Raw genomic sequence first — 15,409 nt, forward strand, 5'->3', positions numbered from 1 at the left:
ACTGATATGTGAACGTGTCCTTCATTTGATATATTTGTAAGTGACTGTTAAGGGACCACACCTAAAAGAGGATTTATTATAGTCTAGCCAGAAAGTAGCACCATTTTATTTCACAGAATTATAGAAATGTAGGGCTGGAAGGGACCTTAGAAGGCCACCTTGTCCAGCCCCGGGCACTGAGGCAAGATTAAGTATACTTAGATCATCCCTGACAGACTTTTGTCTAACCTGTTCTTAGGTGGGGGATTCCAGACTATTCATACAAATAGTCCTTATTTCCCACTGTATAAATGAGAGAATTTTATAGAGTACAGCGACTTCAGCAGACAAATATCAACCCACTCAATGCATCCTCAGAGCATGCACATGCAAACAGCCACTTGTCACACCATCTCAAAAATGCTTGTTACAAGTCTATTGCACACTTGGTTCTAGAAAAGGACTATTTTAAATTAAAGAGACTCATCTGCATGAGGACACAAGATTACGGCAGTAGCAAACATCAAAACACAACCCCAATGAAAAATCTGCATGAAAGCACAACCCAAAACTAGCAATAAATTTCAAAGCATCATTTCCCTAATGGATGATATAACACCAATGTAAGCAAGCGTTTTGCAAAAGCTGCTGAATTTCAAACTGTCTCAATGGCCCCCCCATAAACACAACACAATGGACAATGAATTAATGGAACTGTTGTGATGAAAGGTGACGTGCGAACCACCTAATATTTGTATTAAGTAAGGAAGGGTTTTGTGCGAGTTAACGGGGAAGGAAAACAGAACAAGGAGAGAAGTGAATGTATTTCTTAATTATTATTAAGACAGGTGATTAAACATTTTAAAAGCTTCCTTGAGATTACTGCTTGCAATCCACCAAAAGAAATGCCATATTTTTCCCATGATGACAGTCCCAAAATGCTAATCTAAAGAAAGATACTCTTCCCTGCTAAACAACCTTCATGAAGGAGAGAGAGAAGCGGGGGGGGGAGAGGGAGGGAGAGCAGTCTTTTTTCTTATCTAATCAAAATTCAAGTTTAACCACAGTGACAAAGAACATTTCCTGAAAAAGAAATACAACATTTTTTTCTGCAAAACAAGTTAGAGGATGGCACTTTCATACAGATCAGCAGCATGCTTTTGGTTTTTATACTTGATTTAAAGACTTCTTTATTATCATTAAGACTTATTATGGAAGATGGTTATTTTTCTCAATACCCTTTCACTGGAGCTACATTTAAGTGATTTTTTAAACCTGTTACATAAATATCTTAAGAATTAACCATGGATAAATTAAGTAGCTCTCTAGGTAGTGGGAGGCATTTTCTCGCCCCTATTTCAGTTAGATGTAAATAAAGATTCCTCCCCATCTAAGAAACCTTGTGGAAGTCAAGGTCCCTATACTGTATTTTTTCTGTTAAGAACATTGCAGGCTCTTAAGATGAGAAAACTAAGGAATTCTTATTTACATACAAGTTCCTCCCTCTCTCAAGAGGTGGGCAATCTTGAATAAATGTTGTTTGTGTCTCCTCAACTACCCAAGTTGTGAAACGGTTTGCAAAGTATGTCAAGTTTTGGGGAGGAGGGGTTATTTACACTATCATCTTTTACATAGTTGATGATGTTGAATATAATTTTGGCTTGGTCAGGCTTCATGTTAGTGGATGTCCTTAGAATTGAAAAAAACAAAAATCAGAAAAAAAATATGGCAACAAATAACTATTAAAGAAAGTCATATGATTAAGACACTGGTTGACCCATACATGGTTAGTGCCCTTAAAATGTTCAACTGATCATCATAATAGCCATACTTAAATACCAAACAAGACAGGAAAATGACCTCATTTATACAATAGGTATCCAAAGCCAGTTACCTAAATCTAGAACTTATCTTTTAAAGAATAAATATTGTCTTTAGTAGCAATCTCACCTTGAGTCCACAGAAGTGGTGCTACCCACACCTACCTATAGCACCACTTCTGTGGCACCACTTCAGTGTTTCTACTTCCTTTCAGAAAAACTACAGAGGGATCTTTAAGTAGTTTGAAAAGTCGATTTTCTAAAAGAAAGTTCAAAGGTTCAGTTGAAAGAAGTACTGAAGAATAATGTTGGAAAAAGGAAGGAAGAAGTGGTAGTTTGCTTTTCAAAATTCACTCTGTTCTCTGATGGGTAAGCCACCTTCACCAGCTGAATTTGTCTGCTCTCTCTTGCTCAGCAGTCTCCTCCTCAGGTCTATGTCTCCCCAACCCAACACTGTCCTATTACAGGACCCAATTCCACTATCCATCTCTACTCATCTTCCTTCTGACACATTACTAGTCCCCTGTCCCATTCCTTCCAGTTCCATGTTAGCAGCCACTACTCATTCAAAGAAGTCTGTTGTTGACCCTATCGCCACTAGCCACTCTAAAAGCAGTCCCCTGTCCTTCTGAAGGAGTAACTCCTTCGTCCTACTAGCTTCCACCAGTTCCTAGACTACTTTCTAAAGGCAGAAATAGGTAGCAGATTTATAATGAATCTTTCTGCTGAGCTGCCTGCCCCTACTTCCACCTGAAAGCTGCTCTCTCTCTCTTGCCTCAGCAGCAAAAGAGGGTCTGCAACACAAAGTGTGACCACAAATGCAGAAAAAGAATTAAAGGTAATTTTTTCCACTTCTAAAAAAAATTAACTGGTACTTTCAAAAGTGTAGTTATACTTTCTAACTACACTTTAAAATTAATGAACATTTGGAAGTAAAGCAAAATCTTTAAAGATAATAAAAAATACAATCTCTCATTTAAAACAGCTGCTTCCTAACAAAACTGGGAGTGGATGGGTCATTACACAAACTAAAAACTATTTCCCCATGCTAATTTTCCCCCTCCTGTTACTCACACCTTCTTGTCAACTGTTTGAAATGGGCCACCCTGATTATCACTACAAAAGTTTTTTTTCTCCCGCTGATAATAGCCCACCTTAATTGATTTGTCTTGTTAGAGTTGGTATGGCAACCCCCATCTTTTCATGTTGTGTGTTTATCTTCCTACTGTATTTTCCACTCCATACATCTGATGAAGTGGGTTTTAGCCCACAAAAACTTATACCCAACTAAATCTGTTAGTCTCCAAGGTGCCACAAGTACTTCTGTTCTTTTTTCAAAAGAAAACTGTCTCCCTATATAAACAGAAAAAACATGTATACAATGCTTTCTTTCTGCCCCAGCATACTACAATATCTTAAACCATTATACAGACTTGCGTATAGTGATTTAAGATTTTGTGATTTCATTTTTAACACAAAGACAAAAACATTGATACCACTCAACTCAGCTATTGCCCCATGACAGTTGTGACTATAGCTTTAGCAATATGCCAAGTCTCAAAAGCTACTTGAATAGTCACTGCATATTACCTTCAGGAAGAAACTTGCCTCTAGCCTGTTAATGCCAAGTAGACATCTTTTTTTGGCGGAAAACTTGAAATAATGAGTAAAAAAAGGAAAGTTTGATATCTGTGTCATATTTAAATAAATTCTACTACAGTATTACTAACATAGCTACTGTACCTCATTCTGAAGCTCGTCACCACTTTTACTAGATGCAAGCATCTCATACAAAGTGCAGCAGAGATCCTCTGTTGTTGGTTCTCCAGGGGTTCCTTTTAGTGATTCATTTAGAAACTTCCCAACCTCACACCACAGAAAAGAATCATCCACTTTTTCCAATGACTTGCAATCAGAGTTATTGCCATAGCAATTCTGGAAGTGTTCCAAATGGTTATTCAGAAATTTCTTGTAATCTAAGCTTATTGTTTTCTGTTCAGCAGCCTCACCATTTATTGGCAGTTCTTCAGAGTGATCCAGGTCATGCATGTCAAATGAAAATACTATATTTTTACCAAAGAATACTCTGTTATCACCATTTTGCTCTTCAGCAATCCGTATAAGTGCAGTAAGCTGTTCTTCAGTGAAGTAAGAAGCAATCCGGCATGTGGCATTACAGGCGGCAGTAGCAGATGACGATGGAAAGGGCCCAAACATCTGCTTGATTGCCTTTGTTTCATCACGACCGACGCATTCCTTCATGTGAAACGTCTTAAAGAGAAAAACAGCTCCACTTTCAATTGCTTCTTGTCCATTTTCAGCTCCTACTGTGCACAAAAATGAAAAAAAAACTTTACTACCTAAATTCTAACAACTAAAATAATTCTCTTTTACTGCCTATCACATAACTATATTCAATTTGTTGTTCCAAATACTGTTATATGAGCAATGAAAGTGACATGACAAAGGTGTTGTAACAATAAAGCATCTAGCTTTTACTCTTTTTAGTTGTACTTTTATTTATTAAGTATTTCTATGTCTATCACCTTGGTATCCGATATGAACTTTAAAAAAAACAAAACCATTCTCACACTGTCAATATTCTTTGTACAAACTAACATTTTTAAAAATTGGAGAAGGTGTTGAGGATGCAAATCAAGCAACCTGACTGAACGTTCTAAATTACTTTAGAACACAAGATCAAGCCAAAGCTCTTCTCTGCTCCTCTAACTCAATTCAGCCACTAGGCATTTACTGCATACTGTACAATACATGCATTCTATTTTTAGAACAAGTGCAACATCATGTTTATCTGTATCAGTTAATGCTGGAGACAGATATTTTGTTTATGGACAAAAACAAATTTACAGTGTGCTCAAATCAGCAAAAGCATAAAGAATATTAATTTTATCATTTATATTTATAAATCAGTGTCAATAAGAGCTTCTTAGGGAACCAAACGCCAAGAGAACCTTTAATTTAGTTGTTGCTGGTTTTGCTGATGATTTCATTTGCCTTGTTCTTGACTTGTCTCTTTTCATAAGCAATATGTAAATATACTAATTTATGGTGAAATGATGAATTATGTAATTTTGGCAGACACTGTATACCCCTAAGTTTTGTTTATTTGCTTATCGCTGTTCTGGGGTAAAAACAAAAAACAAAGAGAAACCCAAAACATCTTTTGTACTAAATTAGTTTTAATACTTCAGGTGCTTTGGGAAGCAAAAGGGCAAACAATAAATTTAATTTAATAATTTCTAATGAGTGCACTCAATACTGGGCTGCTCCCTGGTTACTTTTAATCCCTTTAAAATGTTTCATTACTAGACACAGATATCCTAGGAATCCAATGACAAAAAAAAATGTACCCACAAACACCTCAAATATTCATGCTTAAGTACAAATCATGTTCCTTAAAGTCACCAAGAATATTATGGATGCTCTATATCGTTGAAAAATTTCAGGTGTTTTTCGTTCATAGGCTATGGAGCAATTACTTCTTTGTATCCCAGTAGAACAAATAATGCTGCCACTCAGTGCAAGTTAGAAATATTTAATCAGAACTAAGACAACTCTGAATGCTGATGATTGGCTAACTAAAAGTGATAGCAACTGTGCCTGTCTGAAGACATTGGTCTTGAGTTTAAAGCACAATAGCATGGCAGCCTGAACTTCTCTCTATATCTAGGGTGGAATAAGCTAGATCTCTCCTTGCTCTCTCAGCAATGCAAGCTGAGTTAATCTAGTCAGCACCAAAATATTAAAAAAAAATATCCTTAGGAATTCTAATAGGCTTCAATCAAATTAATTCTGAGATCTCGGGGACAGCATATCGACTTTTAACTTCACTTCCTCCTCAGAAAAGGACTGGACATGAAGACAAAAAAACCTCAAGAATTCGGATGATGAAGACTCAGTAACTAGTTCTGTGATGTCACCGCCTGTTCACACCAAGAAATTGTTATAGTATATATAGAGCAGTGAATAGCCAGGATTTAAAATAGTCATCATATATAAGAAGAAAGTAATTACAATTAAATTGATTTTCTGCACAAGGATTTAATGGACTAGTTTTAGAAGATGCTAAGAAACCTTTAAGTCAATGGTACTCAGCACCTTTGGAAACATCAGGCCACAAACTGAGTAATGCATATTCAAAATAAGCAAGATTGAAGTTACTTTGAACATTAGTAAAGTAATTTAAAAATAGTTATTTAAATCATTCCTGTAACTTAAATAAGGTAAATTTAACTCAATGAGATGGCTAGATTTAACAAGTTCTACTACTCATTATTTATGTTGCAAAAATTGGGAAACATATTTCTGATTTATTTTAAACTAACTTAGTGTTGGAAGTCTTCATAAACTAAGCTACTGGTTCCTAGTTTGTCAAGAGAACAAACCTTGTTTGGTCCTGGCTAAAAGATAAACGGTGAAGGGGCATCATTTTGCTCTGCTATGTTAGGCGTCCTTGAACCATATAAGAACGTAATGAAGGGTTTTGCAAGGACATTATGGATGAGCACTAGGCCATCCCTCTAGCCATTCTGCCTATGCTAATGAGAGCACATTCAGGGAAAACTAAATTCTAGGCTCAGCTCACTTACAGGCCATATCACTCCCTTCTCCTAAATGAAATTATTTGGATCAGAAAGATGTTCAGCTGACATTTTCTCATCAAGAAGAACCAGTTAACAGTTTATTACAGGACTTGGGGGGACATCTTTCTGAGCCTAGTTTAATCATCAAGGGAGCTATTTCAACCAACTGATCTTATTGCATGAGAATGGAAAACACAAGCTATGATTTTTCATTGGTGTTTAAAGAGGCTATTGCCTTTAAGGGTTGGAATTTGGGGATTTAGCTTGTATTTCTTCATACTGGGAGGTTGTCCACAGAAGCAGATGAGATGGGACAGAGGTTCAGATGAAATCAAGTCCACTGGAAAATGGGAATCTCTCTGTTTCAAGTCATACATCAGGGCATTTAAGTATCCAGGTTTCTAAGAAAATATTTTCTGGTTTTAAAACTGCTTAGCTGCAAAGCTACAATGAAAATAGAGTAAGGACCAACATCTATGTTAGATCCCCTCTCTCACTGTGATGCCCAAGCAAAGTGGGGAGGGGAATAATAACTGGGCCTACAAATTTACTCTAATTGTGTGTTTAACTGGAAAAAAGTAACTTTATAAAAAGGTACAATAATTTATAACAAACAGTAATTTTATAAAAGATAGGAAATAAAGAGTAGGCATAAATAGTCAATATTTACAATGAAAAGTGGTAAATAGTGGGGTCCCCCAAGGATCAGTACTGGGACCTGTGATGTTCAACATATTCATAAATTATCTGGAAAAGGGCGTAAACAGTAAGATAGAAAAGTTTGCAGATGATACCAAATTACTCAAGATAGTTAAGTCCAAAGCGGACGATGAAGAGTTAGAAAGAGATCTCACAAAACTGGGATGACTGGGCAACAAAATGGCAGATGAAATTCAATGTTAATAAGCGCAAAGGAATACACAGTGGAAAACAATCTCAACTGTACATACAAACTGATGGGGTCTAAATGAGCTGTTACCTTACAATACAGAGATACTGGAGTCATCATGAATAATTCTGAAAACTAGGCCTAACTGATAGACAAAATAAATGAGAGAATGCACTATTCCACCCTCCATTTCCTTTTTGGGTTAAAGAAAGACTTTGGTGGCAAAATATAGAAAAACAGATGGAGGCCAGAAGAACAAGCTTCATCATCATAGCTGCAACCCCAGTCCCTCATTGTCCTGATCCTGAAAGATATCCTGACCAGACTGCGAGAGAGACTGACCCAAATGACATCGTCACCTCTTCTGGCTACTGATGAATCCCAACCACCACCTAGGACAAAATGGGATCAGACTTTAACAGTTCAACCCCATCTCAACCAGCTTCTTTCCCCCCCCAAAGGGACAGGTATTAGCATCTAAAGACTATCAAACAAGGGACTTCTTTCCTTCTTTTAAAAAAAAAAAAAAACTCTCCTCAACTAGAGGTTAAGGGAACAACGGATGTTGTTAAAATGAATGCCTTATTTCATACTGTACATTTCAAATGCTTTACCTTTTATCTTTAATAAAAGATTTAAATGATTGTTAATGGTGTGTTTGCAATAGTACTAAGCAAACCCCACACGATGTTTAACTTTGCTTAATGCTGGATGGTGACTGCGGCCACATCTATACATACAGTAGCACAGTTGTACCGGTACAGCTGCACCACTGCAACGCATCTGGTGAAGACACTCTTATGCTGAAGAAAGCTCTCCTGTCAGCATTAAAAAAACATCTCCACCAGCAGCATAAGCTAGGTCAGCAAGAGAAACTCTCCCACCAACATAGGTCTGGACACATGAGCACTTACGTCACTCAGGAAGGTGAAATATTAGTACTAGGAAAAAAAGTCTATATGGATGCCCGGTAGCAGTGAAGAAACTGCAAGGATTTTATGAAGCAGAGAGCAAAGTGCCATTTAGCCCTCCAATTCATTTTCGGTTGGGAACAAAAAGGGGAACAGAACAATTTGGCCTAATGAACCCAGAGAGAGACGGGGTGTGTGTGCGTGTGTAAAAGACAGAATGGCCCAACTGGCCAAAATAAATATTAGAGATTGCACAAAAGCATAAGGAAATTTGGGCTACTAACAAAACAAATATGGAAAAATTGAGGCAGAAGTTCTAATTATTACTTTTTGGAGTGGGGGATTAGGTCCAGTATAGATACCCCAAAGAAGCTAGGCTGACAAAAACTATTCAGGGACTTATAATAGAGCAGCAAAGGAACCATTAGAACTCCACCAAGTTTTATAATACCCCAGCTATTTCCCACGTGCATGTAATCCAAAGGAAAAAGGGTAAGAAAAAAGGTCAAGGAGGGGATGTTGTGGAACCATTGTTGTGGCTCCAGTAGCAAAATTAGAAGGGGAAAAGGTAGAACAAAAAGGATTAGTATCCCTATAAAAAAAAGGAATCTCAGAATAAAAGACTTGTAACAAAAGGGGAATATCAAGGATAAGAGCTGTAAATGCATTATACCCCAGTTCCAAAAGAAATACGGAGAGTCAACGGTCTCAAGAGTACCATCCCCTTAAGTTCATCCATAACCATAAAAATAGGAGTAAAGAAGTTGAAGCAGATATAATTTAAAAAATGAATATGGGAAAAAGTGGTTATGGAATTATTGGAACGAACACACTTATTTGTTCTATTGACATAGCAGATAAAATCCTGTGAAACATGCCTTAAATAATAATTTTTAGCAAGTGTATATAAGTTGATTAATGTTCTTATATTAAAAGAGAAGGAAAATATTATCATTCCTATTAAATCTTAAATAAAAAGTTGTTTATAAAAAAAACCTCTAGGGAGGAAAAGGTTTCTTCTTTATTTGTTTTACAGAAAGAGCCAAAATCAACACTCTTTTGGGAATTAGCGCTTGCTGGATCCTGGTATGGTGGAGTGAATCCAAAGCTGCAGCATCAATAAGGAGTATCCAAGCGAAGGAAGGGAAAAGTAATATCACAATGTCATGCAAGTGGCCCATAAGGATGATGGATAGAGTGTAGCCTATCAGTCTGAAGTGCCAAATATCAGGAGTAGCCAAACATTAAATACCCAGTGGGTAACCTTCTTCATCCCATGGGATGGGTGAGAGAGCATCAAAATCTCTAACCTTAAGTGGATAAAAATGTCAATGGGTCTGGACAAGAAACGGAGCAATGTGGGCACAACTAGCCAACATAACATCAATGCGGCAGAACATAACGATTATAAATAGTGGCCCAGGAAAAGATAAACTTATTATATGGTTTGACGGTGGAAGGGCGTATATCTGGAAGTATAGAGGGTTAAGTAATTGTACACATATTTTGAGGGAGAATCCCTTATGTGCTTTTATAGCATGGCATGCCCCCAAATGGACAAAAGAAGAAAGAGACCATATTGTTAAAATGGGCCCATATTTGTCAATATAAGCAATGCCTTCTTTAATATTATTGATCCATAAGGCGGACACAATTGGGTAGCGGTTCATCGTGTGCCTCAACAAAAGATTATACCAAGGATTCAGTTAAGTTTGCAATGACCTCGGTAGACGGCCAGTAGAGCAAAACAATGGGTGTACGAGAAATATATAAGCCAAGTTTTGTTTTCCGACTGGTCTGAAAGTAGCAGAAATATAACAGGAAACATGTAAGTGGGGTATGGAGGATTGTTGGACCGAACAATTTTAGTAAAATCTTTGCCATATTATGGGTATCCAAGCCTTAGCAAGTTAAAATTGGTCATTATATATAGAATTCACAGTCCATTTTCATAAATTTCTTTAGCATTTTAAAAATCTTGAATTTCATGGTTTCAGACATTTAAATCAAACTTCACGGTGTTGTAACAAAACATGAATTTTAAAATGGCAAAATATAAACACGTAAAGCCCTTAAGACTCATCATTTCTCAAACCAGGGATCCCAACCCAAAAAGGGGTTGCAAGGCTATTGTGGGGGGAAGGGGCGGTTACGATATTGCCACCCTTTCTTCTGTGCTGCCTTTAGAGTTGAGCAGCCAGAAAGCAGCTGCTGCTGGTCAGGTGCTCCGCTCTGAAGGCAGTGCTGCTGCCAGCAGCAACACAGAAGGATAATACTAGATAAAATGACAATGTTCTCACATCCAAGATGTGAAGTTTCATTGTATACAGGATGGAATGCAGTTTAGAGAAGAATACCAGGAGATGAATCAACTAACTGATGTGGAAGTCAGAAACCATCTTTGGCAGAAACTTCAGGTTGAGGCCCAAGAGTGACTCTGTCCATATGAAAGGCCATGTAAGGAGGGCACAAGAGGACCTGGATGGGGCCTAGCGGATGAAATTGCCTCACTCGTGGCTGTCTTCATTGATAGACAGTAAATACAACAAGTAGTCAGTGGCTCAAAGGGGGGGAGACCCATCAGTCCGAATGACACTAAGTTAAGGTCCCAGGAAGGAAAGAGTTCCCGGATCAGGAGGAAAACCATGTGAGAGTCCTTTGAGGAATCTCACCATCATGCCAGGGCAAGGAAACAACGTAGGCTTTGTACAGGAGCATGATTCACTGAAGCAATCAGGTCTGTCCCTTAGCTTAATACCAGTATACCTGTCAGGGGCATAGCCACAGGTGGGCCACAGCCCACCCACTTAGCATCCAGACCCACCCCGCAGCCCCGGCTCTGCTCCCACCAAAGTGCCTGCCCCACTCCTCCCACCCAGCGCTCCAGCTGGGGAGCAGGGTCGGGGCATGACGGCTTGCCCCGCTCCAGTCACGAAATGGAGTCAGGGGCTTGGCCTGCTCCTGCAGCCCGCCCAGCACTCCGACCGGGGAGCCAGGTCGGGGTCTTGTCCCGCTCTGCCCACCAGGCGCTCCTGCCAGAGAGCAGGGGCTTGCAAAGCCCCAACCCCTGCTCCCCTGCTGGTGCACCAGGCGGGCAGAGAGGGGCAAGTCCCCGACCCCATTCCCCAGTGGGAGCACTGGGCAGGCAGAGCAGGCCAAGCCCTAAGCACCAGGCAGGGGGGCAGAATGGATTGGGGAACAGGGTGCACAATTTTACAGGTTCCCCCAGTTTTCTGGGGGCCCTGGCAAGAGCATCATTCCTTCCCCTCCTAACAGGACAGGCAGGAGGAGGGGAAGGTGGCCCTGATCACTCCTACCCCATCATTGCCTGCCCACCCCAAGTCAGGGCCCACCCATGTGTCCCGTCCTGGCTACTGATACCTGGCATCAATTTCTGATATAGCAAATAGCCCAGTATAGCTGGACGCAGAATGTATACTGGCAAAAACTGACGCTGCTTCCCAGAAAGAAAGTCACTTTGTATGTCAGCCTGGCCAAGGGTTATCTACTTTGGAGCAAAATGTCTCAAACCACAGCAAAGCAGTCTCTTTCTGTAGATGTCATTCAGGAAGTCATGTGCAAGGATGTACGTCTCGGATCCCATAGGACTACCAAGGTGATGAGCTGCCATATTTACACATAACAGGTTTATGTAGCTTAATCCCCACCAGTCATATTTACCCTGTGGCTGCTGTTTGAGATTTCTGAAAGAGTAACCAGGAAAGAATACAGGAAAATTTAAGACTACCACCATCAAACTCAGGGAGATAATCCTTAGCCAAGCATCAACTATGAACGAAGAACACCCCCTTACCTACGAAACATCTCCTTGACCCTCATGCTGACAAGGGGTGACTAGGAGCTAATGGGATTCAACCCCACCAATAATGCTAATTGAAATTTTTCCAAAAAAAAAAAAAAATTCTTTTAAAAAAATGGAGTTTTGTTGAAAACAAATTCCCCCCCACCCCCACACACACACATTTTCTCTCAAAGTTTTCTTTAAAAAAAATTGAATATTTTTCAATAAACATTTTCATTTTGACAGACTGGGAAATTCCTCTCTCCCCCCACACCCACCCCTTTAAAACAAAAACAAACAACAACAACAAAAAACAGTAACTCCACTCTGTCCTCTACACTGGTAAAAGAGGTGGTGGGGAGGTTAAAATTAGAGGCTTCTTCTCTGTCTCTTGTTTCCCAAGTGCCTAGTTTCAGAATGATAAAGTTATTAAAAAATCCATTCCCTACTATTATAGCTACTTCTGCATTGAAGTAGATACCACCAAACTTGTTCTCTTCTCCGCTAGTTGATGTGTCAAAAGTAACTGTAACACCTTTTAATTATTGGAGATTGATTAAAGAGCAATAAGAGACAGCATTCTAACTGTATGAGAAGCAACAATTCCAGAAAATGGAAAATTAAGTTAAATTAAAAAGATGTCCTGAGATATGTGATTCCAACCTTAGATATGCATATGTAACTCAGATTGGCTTTAGTTTCCAGGGTATATCTGAGGGAAGAACTAAAGAATACAAAACACATATCAACTTAAAATTTGGTTTTCAGGCTGATATTAGATTACTAACAAATTAAGACTTACCTATTTGTTTTGCAGCCTGTAATATAGTTCTTAAATGTCCATTTACAGACTGCTGCTCTTTCTTGTCCAAACTATCTTCAACAAATTTTACTATCTTCTTCCATGTAAGCCCAGAGCTCATTAACTGTTTATGTAATTTTGACCTTTTATTCTGAAAAAGAATAATCAGAGAAAATAAGTGTACTTTGTTTAGAATTAACATGCAGTTTGTAAAAACAAAGGCTAATAGGAACTGTGGAGCAAGCGCTCGGGGCTAGGGTGACCAGGTGTCAACCGGAACACCCAGTCGAAAAGGGACCCTGGCAGCTCCAGTCAGCACCATTGACCAGACCGTTAAAAGGTTGGTCGGTTGTGCTGCGGCACTAAGGCAAGCTAGTCCCTACCTGTCCTGGGAGATCGTGCTGCACCCCGGAAGTGGCCAGCTGGTCCAGCTGCTAGGCAGGGGGGCATGGGGCTCCACATGCTGCCCCCATCCTGAGCACTGACTCTGCACTCCCAGCCAACAGGAGCTGGGGGAGGAGGGGTGCCTGCGGGAGAGAGCAGCTCATGGAGCCTCCTGGCCACCCCACCTAGGACCTGGACCTGATGGCTACTTCCAGGGCATGCGCAGCGCGGTGCCAGTAAAGGTGCGGGAAGTAGGAGTGCAGGGGATGCTTCAGCATCCCCAGGTTTTATGAGGGGCCACCGGCCCCACCACCCAGCCGCTGGCTCCACGCATAAAACCTGGAGGTGCTCCCCATGCCTATGCCCTGCTGCTGGCCCTCCGCCCACACTCCACTCCCCAACCGCTTACTAGGTTCTTACTAAACACATTAAAACATAAATTTGCCTTTCTTCCTGGGCACCTCTTCTACATAATCTGCCAATACTTCCAGGCTCTGCCGAGTCCTTACCTGATGTTTTAATCAAGCACGACCTTCCAGGGCTTTCTCCCTAGAGCCTTTTTTGGCCAGCAAGTTCCTACTGCCTCCCCTCCAACGGGACTGTCAGCCTCTCCCAAAAACCATTCCACTGCCCCTGCTTCCTGTTCACCTCTCCTTAATGACAACAGGCTCTTTTTAAAGGAACACCTATCCTCTTCTTAGCTGCATTCAGTTAAGGGCCAGAGGCTTGGAGCTAGCCAGCCCTGTTCATTAAAGGGTCAGGCTACCCTGTAACAGGAACAAAATAAGGCTTCTTGTCTGATTGGTCTTCCCACTGCACCATCATCCAACTTCCAGTCATCAGCCTCTGCGCCTGTCCCTCCCACAAACATACACCACAAGCTCTCCTCCCAGCCCCATTCTCCCTCACTAAGCTCATTGTCACAAATCTCCACAACAAGCTCCTTATCCAGTCAGTCAAGTCCACTCCACAAAGCTGTTTCCTCACCCAATGTGTCTTTCCCCTACCCCTGTCCAGTCCCAGTCTCCCAACCCCAGGCTCCTCAACTGACCTCATTCCTTCTCCCATCCCCACCCTGGCTCCTTGTCCCGGTCCCCTACTTCTCACACACACCCAATCTGTCTTGCCTCTACCCTCTAGTCCCTGTGATCAGTCCCACAGCAGCCCAGAGAAGCAATTCCAAGGAAAGCCTTGCTCAGCTCCCACAGCCCCATGCTAGAACATGCTCAGTGCAGATGTAATCTTTGGAGAATATAGCTGCTGAACTCTAGTAGGTCTCTAACAAGCATGTGAAGGCCTATAACTTGGCCAAATTTGGACAAATTTTCACAAGAACAGTAAAAGGCAAATCCCTGACACCATAACGAACGCCCTTCCAAATGTCAAGTGCCTGCTCCAAAGCCTGGAGATGTTAGAGCTTCTCAAAATAATTTCTTACAACTAGTTCATTATGAAGAGCAAATCAATGTCTTTTTCCTTAATCCAAATTTTCAAATGGACTGAACCATCTTTGCTGAATCTTTGCAAAAAAAAAAAAAAAGAGGAGTTCAGCATGAGGCAGTATCACACTCTGGAGTGCAATGCAAACCAGCACGGGTGTGAGTCACTGCCTGTTCTGTAGCGCCTCAAAATGCTCGACTGCTGCTCTCTTCACTGGACACTTCCAGCCATCATAAAAGAATGCACTGAGTGTCTGTTTAAGTAGTCCTGATTCAGTGCTCCGATTTCAGCAGCCTGTTTGTTATACCACTGCCACCCTCTGGCCTGATTACCCAAAATCCCCTAATCCCAAATTTTCCCAAAACCATGTGCTCTGCAATGTCCAATCCTCACCTGGACCATTCAGAGATGTTTGTTTGTCTCTTTAAAGATACAATACCCAGCAGCTTGCCACTTTAACTGGCGTTAACATTCACTTTTCCTCAACCACCTGGGCTGGTTTATATTGGAAGTAAAACAAGTTTATTCTCAAAAGGAAGTATGATTAAGGGAGTTCTACGTATAAAAGATAAAGCTAGAAATAATTACAACCAAATAAAACTGAAACACACTTTCTAGAGACTAAGACTTAACAAAACAAGCTACAGCCTTTGTTCAACATAGTTTCTTTACCAATCTACCTTCCAGCAAGATGGCTGACCACCCCTCCGGTCAGGATCTCCCACAAAGTCAGAAGTGCTTGGTTCCTTTGTCTTCTTAGGTAAAAGATCATTTGGGG

At 40.5% G+C, this 15,409-nt stretch overlaps 1 protein-coding gene across 1 annotated transcript in view; it reads right to left on the reverse strand.

Moving 5' to 3' along the window:
• Positions 1 to 15,409, reverse strand: part of ASCC3 (activating signal cointegrator 1 complex subunit 3) — a 492,957-nt gene that overhangs the window by 450,135 nt on the left and 27,413 nt on the right. The window contains exons 3-4 of the mRNA XM_045011487.1: positions 12,808 to 12,958; positions 3,543 to 4,126 (exon numbers count right to left, since the gene is read on the reverse strand). Of these exons, the coding sequence (XP_044867422.1) occupies positions 3,543 to 4,126; positions 12,808 to 12,958 (735 nt within the window). The remainder of the gene's footprint in view (positions 1 to 3,542; positions 4,127 to 12,807; positions 12,959 to 15,409) is intronic.

The sequence above is a fragment of the Mauremys mutica genome, chromosome 3 (genome assembly GCF_020497125.1).
Source record: "Mauremys mutica isolate MM-2020 ecotype Southern chromosome 3, ASM2049712v1, whole genome shotgun sequence".
Classification (NCBI taxonomy): Eukaryota; Metazoa; Chordata; order Testudines; family Geoemydidae; genus Mauremys; species Mauremys mutica.